This window comes from Esox lucius, chromosome 22 (assembly GCF_011004845.1).
Source record: "Esox lucius isolate fEsoLuc1 chromosome 22, fEsoLuc1.pri, whole genome shotgun sequence".
Taxonomy (NCBI): Eukaryota; Metazoa; Chordata; class Actinopteri; order Esociformes; family Esocidae; genus Esox; species Esox lucius.
Window position 1 is genome coordinate 9,727,271 of NC_047590.1, and position 12,937 is coordinate 9,740,207.

Here is a 12,937-nt window from a genome sequence, read left to right on the forward strand (position 1 = left end):
TTATCCTAATGTTGTCTCCAGACTTTTCTGTTTCCACTATCCATTTGGTACAAAGGACTTAAGGAGGGGCTCAGGTGGGGACGGAGGTGTAAACTATCAACCCAATTTAATTTTTTGCTTACAAAAATTAAAAGGCTATATTTTTCTGGTAGTAAAATAAAATAAACAATAACGCCATGCAAAATTTGTTTACAATACCGAGTTTGAACTCGTAATAAAACTATTTCTTCCTCAAACTCCTGCGACCGGCTCCTTCTCCACCTACACTCGTAACACTGCAACTGTATGCCAGTGTATTCATTATTTAGTTTGATAAGTATTCTGTCAAAACTACCTTTAATAGAAGGATTTGGGAGAATTCTGAGGTAATTTTGCATTGTTATAGGTTCTGAAGGCTATGTCTCAGCGCTCCCTTTTTGATGTTGAGTCAGTGGCATCGTACCACATTCGGTCGTTCCAACTCTTTCCATTGTGAGTCTTTGCTTCATTGTACTGTTGCTTAAGAAGCCTGTGTCGGTGGAAACAGAAACAAATCTGGACTTTAGGGTAAAACCCCAGTGTTTCGCACCAGTGGAAAGGAGGCATAGCTGTAGTCACACGTGTGTGTTTTGTTGACTGTGCCCAAGGCACATACAGAGCGGAGTAAGAAAGCCTTCCAGTATCCCAGCCCTTCCACTTGGAACGAACCGCGAACGGCCATGAAATTGCAACTTGTCTCGGTGTGTTTAAAGCTAGAGTTAAAACTGTGATGGACAATGATGTGGGACCTGTCAATCTTATGACCCCTTGATGTAAAGAACCTCCCCAGTACATCTCCAGCATTTCCCAATGTGTATGTTCCCCTTGTAAACTGTGGCACTTTGTGTTTTATGTTTTAATGTGTTTTGAAAGTTTGTGAGATTGCTTTTTTTTTTGCCAGGTCTCTTGGAAATTCAACTACCAGAAAGCAAAAAAAACGCAAAGTTAGAATGTATTAGTCTGAAAACTAAATAGTGTCAGTCTGGGAGGCCCGGTGATGGGGGTTGTGTGTCAGTCTGGGGGGGGGGGTGATGGGGGCTGTGTGTCAGTCTGGGGGGGGCGGTGATGGGGGCTGTGTGTCAGTCTGGGGGGGCCAGTGATGGGCGTTGTGTGTCAATCTGGGAGGGCGGTGATGGGGGTTGTGTGTCAGTCTGGGGGGGGGGGGTGATGGGGGCTGTGTGTCAGTCTGGGGGGGGGTGATGGGGGTTTTGTGGTTAATTCCCACTTGTGACATGGTTGCGATGCACTATTGCCACATGAAGCCACGTTCTTTTGTACACTATCCAAACTGTGCTTTACAAAATGCCTGTTAGATCAAATAAGAATACAAACTTGCATTTGAATGCACATTTGATCCAGCTGAATGCTCTGTCGTCAACCCAGTACAAAAAATCCTGGCTTGCGTTATAATTAATGATCTGCTTAGCATAGATATATTTTTGGCAGAGTAAAAAAATCTTGTTTCGCCTCTCCCTTTGAATAAGGCTACCAACATATTTTGGGGTGCAGAAAAAAACCCACAGGACTTTCTTGGCGGGGTGGGGCAGGTGGACTTGCGGGTCGAGCATCTGAACAGTAACCAAAAGGTTGCTATACCGAATCCCTGAGCCGACGAGGTGACAAATTGGTTGTTCTGTCCCTGAGCGAGTCATTTGACCCGTTTGCTCCCAGGTCATTGCTGTAAATTAGAAAGTGTTCTCAGTCAACTGACCTGTTAAAACAGGGTTGGAGAGCCCTGAGGTGCAAGAATACAATCAGTAAGGATGGCAGGGATTCTTGTGATACAGTCGATGAGGTGGTTAGTTGAGGTACAGCCTCTACTTAGCATATTAGGTTAAGACAAATTTATGGAATGACATGGTGTGTAGCTCATTTTTGAAAGTCTTAACTCATTTAGTTTGTGTGTTTTTAATTATATCCACATAGATAGATATTTAAGGGAGTTTGGCATGTGTCACCTCATATGTACTGTATACCCAAGTGAAATGTAAAGTAATGGATGAATAGTTCCCAAAGTCACAGATGAACATACAGTTAGGTCTGGAAATAATTGGACACTGACACAAGTTTTGCAATTTTGGCTGTTAACCAAAATACATTCAAGTTAAGTGGAGAGTTCCTGCCTCAAGTGGAGGAGTATCTAGGGGTCTTGTTCACGAGTGAGGGAAGGATGGAATGGGAGATTGACAGGCGGATCGGTGCAGCTTCTGCAGTAATGCGGTCGATGTATCGGTCTGTCATGGTGAAGAAAGAGCTGAGCCGCAAGGCGAAGCTCTCGATTTACCGGACAATCTACGTCCCTACTTTCACCTATGGTCATGAGCTTTGGGTCATGACCGAAAGGACAAGATCCCGGATACAGGCGGCCGAAATGAGCTTTCTCCGCAGAGTGGCTGGGTGATCCCTTAGAGATAGGGTGAGAAGCTCGGTCACCCGGGAGGAGCTCAGAGTAGAGCCGCTGCTCCTCCACATCGAGAGGGGTCAGCTGAGGTGGCTCGGGCATCTGTTCCTGATGCCTCCTGGACGCCTTCCCGGCTGGCCTGGGAACGCCTCTGTGTCCCCCTGGAAGAGCTAAAGGAAGTGTCTAGGGAGAGGGAAGTCTGGGCATCTCTGCTTAGACTGCTGCCCCCGCGACCCGGCCCCGGATAAGCGGAAGAAGATGGATGGATGGATGGACATTCAAGTTAGAGTTAAATAATTAATATGCAGTCCCTCAACTTTAATTTGAGGGTATTTACATCCAAATTGGAGGAAGGGTTTAAGAATTACCTCTCTTTAATATGTAGCCCACTCTTTGTCAATGGACCCAAAGTAATTGGACAGTTGACTCAAAAGCAGTTTCATGGACAGGTGTGGGCTATTCCTTCATTATTTCTTCATCAATTCAGCAGGTAAAAGGTCTGGGGTTGATTCCAGATGTGGAATTTACATTTGGAAGCTGTTACAGTGAAGTGAGAAAGCAGGATCATTAGGAGTGTCAAATCAACAGTTTGGTATATTCTGAGAAAAAAAGAACGCGCTGGTGAGCTCTACAACACATAAACGCCTGGACGTCCATGGAAGACAACAGTGGACAACACCTCTTCACAACATCCAGCCATGTGAAGAAAACTCTCCAGGAGGTAGGCATATTATTATCCAAGTCTACCATGAAGAGAAGACTTCACAAGAGCAAATACAGAGGGTTCACCGCAAGGTGCAAACCATTCATAAGCCTCAAGAATACAAAGGCCAGATTTTGCCAAAAAACTTCTAAAGAAAACAGTTCTGGAACAGCACTCTTTGGACAGATGAAACTAATATCAACCTGTATCAGAATGATAGGGAAAAAAAGTATGGAGAAGGCTTGGAATAGCTCATGATCCAAAGCATACCACATCATCTGTAAAGCATGGTGGAGGCATTGTGATGGCATGGGCATGGATGGCTTCCAATGACACTGGGTCACTTGTGTTTATTGATGATGTGACAGAAAACAGAAGCAGCCGGCTAAATTCTGAAGTGTATAAGGATATATTGTCTGCTCAGATTCAGCCAATTTCAGCAAAGTTGATTGGACGGTGCTTCACTTTACAGATAATGTCAGACAATGTCGCAAAACAATGTCGCAAAACATACTGCGAAAGCAACCCAGGAGTTTTTTAAGGTAAAGAAGTGGAATATTCTGGAATGGCCAAGTCAATCACCTGATCTCAACACGATCGAGCATCCATTTCCCTTGCTGTAGACAAAACATAAAGCAGTAAGACCCACAAACAAACAATAACTGAAGACAGTTGCAGTAAAGGCCGGGCAAAGCATCACAAAGGAGGAAACCCAGCGTTTGGTGATGTCCATGCATTCCAGACTTGAAGCAGTCATTGCCTACAAACGATTCTCAACAATGTATTAAAAATGTATTAAAATGTTTTTGTTTATGATTGTGTTAATTTGTCCAATTACATTTGAGCCACTGAAATAAGGGGACTGTGTATGAAAATGGTTGCAATTCTTAATCGTTTCATACAAAATTTATGTTCAGCCCCTTTAATTAATGCTGAAAGTATACACTTAAATTGCATCTTGGGGTAGCGTGCAGAGCCAAAATTATGAAAATGTTTCAGTGTCCAAATATTTCCGGAACCTAACTGTATGTATCAATTGGAAAATATTTAGATATATTAGATCTGGTTCATAAGCATTTTTAGGGGTCCATATAATTAATGCAAACATTATAGAAACAGTTAAAGTTAAATTAGATTTCTCTCATAATTTGGGAAAGATCAAGCTGATAAACAATGATGAAATATTATCATCACAGTGGTGACAATTACCTTTAACTGCTTCTTACTGATATAGAGAAATATATATGCAAATATGTGATTGGTTGATGCTTTTCCGGTACCTGCAGGCCCGAGCTGTTTGATTGGAGTGTTGTGGAGAAGATGTCCAGTGCCATTGAAAGATTGGAACATGCCTTCAGCAAGGCGGAGCACGCCCTGGGCATAGATAGACTGCTGGACCCTGAGGGTAAGAACCCTGACCTCTAACCCCTGACCACTGAATCTTAATTTCTAACCCTAACCTTTTGGAAAGACAGACCTGGGCATTAATGGACTGGTGGCACCTGAGGGTAATGACCCTGACCCTCAATCCTTACATTTGGTAAAGACTACACATCTGGGTAACATGGCTGGGATTATATTGTTGGATGTCATTGATAAACCAGGGAGACCTGGTTTAATATACTATTTGACATTTCTCGATTACTTACAGCCACATCCAAACCCAGTATACCGATGCGGTATCTTCTAAAGACGAACACTGATGGGTTTTGCTGTCTCTGTTTTGACATTCCTCCTTCCTCAGCTGAAAATATCAAACAGGTTTCATGCGCCTCACTGTCACATCATTGCTTCATTTATTATGTCAAATTTGACAGAATTTTGTTCATGATGTGGGATACATCACAAGGTGTTGCTCAACCCGTGCAAGGAGGATTTTCCATGTTTTTAGCCAACGCCTACCTACTGTACTGATGGGATCTGCATCTCACTGTGGTGGGCTGTGAGCTATTTTGGTTATTTGGATCTGCAATTTAAATTAGTTAACTGCTTTGGCTTACTGTTTATGTAACTACCCTATGCTAGCATTTTGGTTTGCCAATGCAACTTGTATTTTTCTTGCATTAAGAATGCATTATTTTGGTGAGGCATCTTTGAAAACCAGCAGTTCTAGCAATAAAATAGACAGATTATCTGCCTAGGCTGTTTGTAATAGGCAGATAACCTGGTGATGATTGGCAGCTCTGCAGAGATTTCGAGCCATTCTTTCACATCACAAGTAGTCAGGGATTATGGTGGTGGTGATGATGGTGGATGTGGTGGTAGTGATGGTGGTGGTGATGGTGATGATGGTGGTGGTGGTGATGATGGTGGTGGTGGTGGTGATGATGGTGGATGTGGTGGTAGTGATGATGGTGGTGATGGTGATGATGGTGGTGGTGGTGGTGATGATGGTGGTGGTGATGGTGGTAATGATGGTTATGGTAGGGATGATAATGGTGGTGGTGGTGGTGGTGATGGTGATGATGGTGGTGGTGATGGTGGTGATGATGGTTATGGTAGGGATGATAATGGTGGTGGTGGTGATGGTGATGATGATGGTTATGGTGGGGATGATAATGGTGGTGGTGATGATGGTGGTAGTGAGGGTGATGGTGGTGGTGATGATGGTGGTTGCGGGGGTGATGCTGGTGGTGGTGGTAGTGAGAGTGATGGTGGTGGTGGTAGTGATGGTGGTGGTGGTGATGTTGGTGGTGGTGGTAGTGGTGGTGATGGGGGTGGTGGTGATGATGGTGGTGATGGTAGTGGTGGTGGTAGTGGTGGTGATGGTGGTGATGGTGGTGGTCATGATGGTGGTGGTAGTTGGGGTGATGGTGATGATGGTGGTGGTGATGGTGGTGGTAGTGATGGTGGTGGTAGTGATGGTGGTGGTAGTGGTAGTTAGGGTGATGGTGATGGTGATGGTGATGATGGTGGTGGTGGTGGTGATGGTGGTAGTGATGGTGGTGGTGATAATGGTGGTAGTGAGGGTGATGATGGTGGTGATGGTGGTGGTGATAATGGTGATATTGATGATGGTGGGGGAGAGACTTGAATCTAATTGCGGCCTATAAAGAATGTCCACATCATTTTCATGGGACAATCAGATTTGCCACTTCATTGATGTAAAGTATTTTTGAACTTTGTTGGTAAGCCCTGAAAAGGTCAGAAAAGTGAATTTCTACTGGTGTGAAGCTTTCATTGGAAGGATATGTATGTCATGCAATATGTGTACTTCCATGTATTTAACCTAGGTATTCAAATATAGTATTTCAAATACATTTTAAACATACACTCATATGCAATTTAGTATACTTTTTTGGTTCTATTCAAATGTTCAAAGTAGTTGTCATGTAGTTACATGTAGTGAGGATTTCTGTTTATTCAATACTGCTTATAATGTAGATACTCACCATCACAAATTAGCATAATATATATAAAACATGTCCAAAGTAGCAATTTGTGCACAGAAAACAGTCATGTTTTGTTTCTATTCTTAAAAGTAACTTGTAAAAAGCTTCCAAATAGAATTTGACCGTTGCCTTATTCTGATCACGGTGGTGATCTGGGAAAGGCCGTTCCTGCCAATAACCATGTAAGGCCCTCTGCTCCACCAAGAGATAAACAGGAACTAGGGAACCAATCAAGGACATATCTTGGTGTTTATGATCTCCCACCGGAGGCTGGGCCGGGGATGTTGATAGAGCTGCTGCTTCAACTGACTCATATACAGACAGACAGACTGATGTACGGACAGACACATTGAATGACCAATGAAACACAGACAAACAGTTAGACAGACTGACAGACAGACAGACTGGCGGACCGACAGACTGACAGACAGTCAAACAAACTGACAGACATACAGACTGACAGACAGACCGACAGACAGGCAGGCAGACGGACAGACAGACATACAGACCGACTGACAGACAAAACGACAGACATACAGACAGACCTACAGACCGACTGACAGACAGAATGATAGACAGACAGACAGACAGACAGACTGACATACAGACTGACAGACATACAGACAGACCTACAGACCGACTGACAGACAGAATGATAGACAGGCAGACAGACAGACAGACTGACATACAGACTGAGAGACATACAGACAGACCTACAGACCGACTGACAGACAGAATGACAGACAGGCAGACAGTGCTAAAACATCCCTCAGCCTCTAGCCTCATTATTCTGCTCTCTCACTCTTCTTTCTCTATTTCTTCATCCTTGATTTTCACTCTCTTCCCTCAACCATTGTTCCATCTCTCCTCGGCCTGAAATGACACAGTATGATAAACGAGGAATCTCAATCGACTCCATCAATTGTTTTGTACCCTGAGAGACAACAGAATTGTTTAGAGACCAACAAACACTCCATTCTAGTGGAGCTGGAGTGGGGTACGGAAACGTCAATACCAGACTGTTGACTCCTGTACAGTGATGTATGTTTTTGCAGTCTCCTAGGTCTAGTCAATTAGGTTCTGAAACCTGACGGAGGAAGTCATGACTAACTAAAACTGTCTCTCCCTTTCGCCGGCTTTCCCTCCTTCTCTCTCTGCCTAAGTAGCTCTGTCACTAGTCTCTTTAAAAACACAACACTCTGTCTCTGTCTAACCCTAACCCGTGTCATTCTCACTCTATTTCTGTCTCCCTCTCTTTTTCTGCCTCTTTATTTTGTTTCTCTCTGTCTTTAGCGTCTCTTATGACAAACTGGAACTCTCGCATTCCACCTGTCTGTCTGTCTGTCTCTCCCTCTTTTTCTCAGTCGATGACAAATAAAGATGAGGGGAGTATAGCTACTGTGCATAGCCACTCCAGACTCGTAATCCTATAGATCTGCCTCTCAGGTACCGACAGACAGAGACAAATCACATTAAGACCCGAACATCATAGCATATTACACCAAAGCCACCAGAGCAATATATAACACACACACCGCCACCAGAGCAATATATATCAGCGAGCCACTAGAGTAGGATATATCAAATAGCCACAAAGGAGAGGAGGAGCGAAATATTTCATCTAGCTAACAGGAGGAACATATGGGACTGTATATCACATGGGACAAATATATCACCTTCATTCCTAGAAATATGTGGACGATATACAGCTAAAACACTCCTGTGTGGAATAATTCTTCATTATGCAAGGCTCATTACCTCCACAGATGTGGTATATCATCTAGAAGTAAGAGTAGAACATATTTCACACTCCCATACGTGATGTTATAAACTCAGAAATCACCCTGTGGAAAGCTGTGGTATATTAGACATTATAAACTGTCTGTTTTGAACCGTGCATGCTGATTGGCTGAAAGCTGGGAATAACATAACTTTATTCCATCCAAAATAAAAAGTAGTTGGTATTGATGGTATTAATTGGTATGAATGGATTTTCGTGAGCACCTAATAAAAGCAACGATAAGATTTTGAGTTGCATCCTGCCTAAGCACTGCCTTTAGCTGTGTTATATTATCCAGACACTACACCCCCCCGCCATATTGTTTCATTAAAAATAACATGCAAGGGCCAACCAGAAATGTCAATATTCCCTGGTTATAAAGGATTGATGCAAAAAACATTCCTCAGCAGTTGTGGTGATAATTAAATCAAAATCAGAAAACTAACAAAACATACAAGAACATAGCATCACTATAATAAATCGTTCATAACCTCACTTATTAATCATTCTTAACGCCACTATTATCAATTATTGTAACATCAATCTCATTAGTCATTAATAACATAGCTTTTCTTAATTATCTTTAGCATCAAATATCATAACATCACTATCATCAATCACACTCTCATCAATGAGTCATCACTAATCATCAGTCATTCATAAAATGTCCAGGAAGGTCATGACATTACCAAATCATAACACTGTCAATAAGGCCAGATGTTATGAATATGATTAGTATCTCCCAGATCTCTCATTGCCAAGGTGACCAGATCCTGTTAGGCCTTAGCCAATTAGTGTCCTGCTCCACCACATTCCATTGGTGCATAATGAGTGTCTGTGAAGTGGGGAATATTTAACTTCTCAGTAAGAGCGTGACACCGGTGTCATCATTGATTAGGACAAGAGCCCATGAATCTGTCCACTGAATACAAATCGTTCCTGGACCATACTGAACGCATTTAGCCTAGCCGGAATTCATGCTGATTACCTCAGATGCTTTCAGCTAGGCCACGCCACTCTTTTCATCCACTGGGGTGGTTTCGTGGACGTCGTTGACTTATTCATGTTAAGGGGCACTACTTTTAAGCAGGACCTTTATGGAGCTCTCAAAAGTAATGTAATAAATGCCGGGTAGTGTGCCACCTGGGACACGCCCACGGTGGGATTCTGTTCAGCTGGATCACTTCCCTATCAATCCCACTCCTCTGTCTCTGAATATACCAGCTGGGTACTCTACACACCGCCCTGCAGTCGCCATCCATTCCTCTGGCTTCCGTTATTCATATCTCCTCTGGCCCCTACAGGTGTAGAGATTCACCATGTTACTTATCCTAATTAAATCCTCTCAGATGGCCACAAGTGCGCAGGGGTTAGGGGGCCATTTGGGATTGGACCAGAGTCTTTAATGAGGGCAGCAGCTGTCGTCTATCAGCAGAGTACTGTATGTCAGCCAGCTACAACTCCACACTCTGCTCTGGTTAGAGGAGTCATGGGTTTTTAATGCAATGATTTGTCTCGCTCAATGCCAGCAGGCCTGGAGGAGGACAGGAAGTGTGGATGTGATGGGAGAGGGGGAAAAGGGTGGTGAGAGGTGGATGAGACGGGAAAGAGAAAGAGGGTATATCAGATGGATGAAATGGGACAGAGAGAGAAAGATGGAGAGAGAGAGAGAGAGAGAGGTGAGTAAGAGTTGGATAATACGGGGGAGATAAGTGATGAGAGGTGGATGAGATTGGTGTGAAGGGTGAATGACATGGGATTAAGACAAATTAGAGGATGAGAGGATGGGAGAGGTAGAGGACGAGGTTGAGACAGAGGTATAAGATAAGAGGATCAGAGAGAGGTAGAGGATGACTGGATGAGAAACAGGTAGAAGATGAGCGAAGATGAGAGAGATGTAAAGGATCGGAGAGGTGGAGAGGATGAGGCAGAGGTAGAAGATGAGGGATAGAGGTACTGTAGAAGTGAAGTGGATGAGGTAGAGGTTTGGAGGTAGAAGATGATCAAATGAAGAAGAGGATGTGGTATAGGATGAAGTAGAGGATGAGATAGATGGGAGGGGTAGAGGATGAGATGGAGGATGAGAGAGGTAGAAGTAGAGTGGATGACTTAGAGCAGTGGTTCAAAACCAGGGCTGCTACAGACCCTGGGGGTACTTAGTATTCATTAGGTTGGACAGTTTTAAAAAAGGATGAAAACCACATAGGAAGGGGATGAGGTAGTGGAAGAAAGGGACAAGAGGACGAGGTAGAAAATGAGTAGAGTAGAAGAGAGAAGCAGAAGAGGATGAGAGGATGAGGCAGAGGATATGAGAGAAGTCGAGAAGAAGGGGATGAGAGAGAGGTACAGAGGAAGAGGATGAAGATGATGAGTGGGTGCAGTACAGGACGAGACAGGGGTAGAGGTGAAGTGGATGAGAAGCGGTACTCGAGAGAGGAAGAAAGACAGAGTCATGGCTGAGATGATTGAGTCTCATCAGCAGTAATGAGATATAAAATGGTTCCTGTCGGCCCAGTTATTAGCAGGCTGAACGAGGCAATAAACACTGAGGTATAAATAGCACATGGAGCCTCTTATATAGAATACAGACACACACTCTGGTTCTTATAGAGCCATACAGAATATGGACAGGCGGATGGATGGCCAGCCAAATTGATGGACATTCAGGACTACTGACAGAGGGACAAATGGACCGGCTAGAGTCTTTCTGGTGAGAGAGAAAGAGAGCGACAAAAGCAGGAGAGGGAGAGTGGAGTAGAAAATAGCCCATCGAGATCAGTACAGAGCGGAGACCGTCAGCTTCTCTGAGACTGCAGCTGTGGCAGGCCCAAACAGGAAGCCTCTCATCCATAAAGAACCAACACTGTAGAGAGCTTATTAAAGGTGGTATTGGATGTGGTATTGTTGTTATTATTATTATATGCTGTATATCATGCAGTTCCCCCTGTAACTGGACCTGTTACATACCCCTCTATCACTCCATCTTTTCTCTCCCTCTTTTCTTCTCTGTCCCTCCCTCTGTTTCTCTTCTCCTTTTTTCCCCGTCTTTCCCTCTCTCTTCCTCTCTCGGTCTCTTCCGACCTGTCTTTCTCTCTCGTTCTCTCTTCCTCTGTCATTATTGGCTATATGCGGTGTTGTATCTGTTATGTAACTGTTATGAATGACAATGAAAAATATTAAGAAGTTGAATATTGGTGTTCACAGTATTTTAACAATGTTATTTGTGCTCCACTGTTCATCCTTTTCTCGTGGCAAGAAATCTTTTCGCTGTGATTACACATTTCGCCAAGGAAACAATCAATTTTTTCCCCAATAAAAGCCATTTCCAATACTTTGTGTCTCTTTTCACCTGAGGGTAAAATGTGTCTCTAATGTGGCATACATTTGATTGGAAGTGCAGATCCGTGACATGACGTTTCAGAAAGTATTGCCATATCAGAATATTACAGTAAAATAATATATTAATAATCTAAAATTAATTCAAATTCACATTTAAAGAGAGTCTATAATGTTAAGGACAAGGTAGCATTCCAATTTGCTCTTCTTTCCTAAATTAATAATAAATAAAGTAACTTGTCATGATTTGGTTAGGTCTCTTTTGCTCTTCCAGGTTCATCTCTCTGTAGATGAGGGCTTTGTATTGAAAGGTAAGCTTTCATTTAGGTGGGTGTGAAATATAACAGCTCTTTTCTGGATGTTGATAATTAGTGGGTATAGTGCTAATTCTGCATACATTATTAGGGTTCTCTGTGTACCATTAATGTGCCTGTGGAGACCAGTCCTAATGGCCAGGCTCCACTCAAGTATGTCTGCACATTGTCATTGTTCCTCAATTCTCTGCCAGACACAGAGGTCAGCTGGCCACTGTGTACATTGTTTAGCTCCAAATAGAATTTGAGTTTTTGAAGTTTTCCCAAAACCTATTGCAGTGTTCTTTTAGTTGGATTGTATTTTTTTGTGCTCGATTTTCTGACTTGTGTTGGTAATGTTCAGTGAACTTAGCCTCAGTACTTACTGGATGAGGGACATTTTCTCTATAATAATGTCCTTGCTTCTTAGTGGGTTGTAGTGGTAGTACTGATGACTGCTTGATTTAAGGTAGTTCACAATTTGATACATTTTTGAGGGATATTAATTACTCATGGATATTGATCTAAGTCTGCTCTTAACTACATTCAAACATGTAACTGTAAAGATATATGTTTCTTAGGACTGTGTTTAATAATCTTGTTCAAAATGTCGTCTGGACCGCCAGATTTTTCATTGAATTACATTTGTTTCCTCCATTCTTTTGATTGTAACTTCAAGTGGATTTTGTTTATCCTTTACAATAATTGGGATTTTCTGCAGTTTGCCATGGATATGTTTGTTCTTGGGTCTCTCTCTTCCAACCCTCTCTCTCTTAATTTATTTATTTTGCTTTATTGACATGGCAGTATTACAATGGAACACTCTATTAATAATAGAAAATTAACAATTTAAATAGCTTTAGAAAGGGGCGGGTGGATTAGAAGAGACAAAAGACTACAACAACAATTATTGTCACTCACAGTCCCTTGTCCTGTGACAGGCTGTTATTTATTGTGCAGCCAGCCTATAGCTCTCTTTGTTTCCTAATAATAGCATTGGCAGCTTTTTATTAT

General features: G+C 42.7%; 1 protein-coding gene across 4 annotated transcripts in view; it reads left to right on the plus strand.

Annotated features, from left to right (window-relative positions):
* Positions 1-12,937, plus strand: part of dmd (dystrophin) — a 171,962-nt gene that overhangs the window by 60,205 nt on the left and 98,820 nt on the right. For all 4 annotated transcript variants that reach the window (XM_034289748.1, XM_034289749.1, XM_029116727.2 and 1 more), the window contains exon 7: positions 4,409-4,527. In XM_034289748.1, coding sequence (XP_034145639.1) covers positions 4,409-4,527 — 119 coding nt within the window. The remainder of the gene's footprint in view (positions 1-4,408; positions 4,528-12,937) is intronic.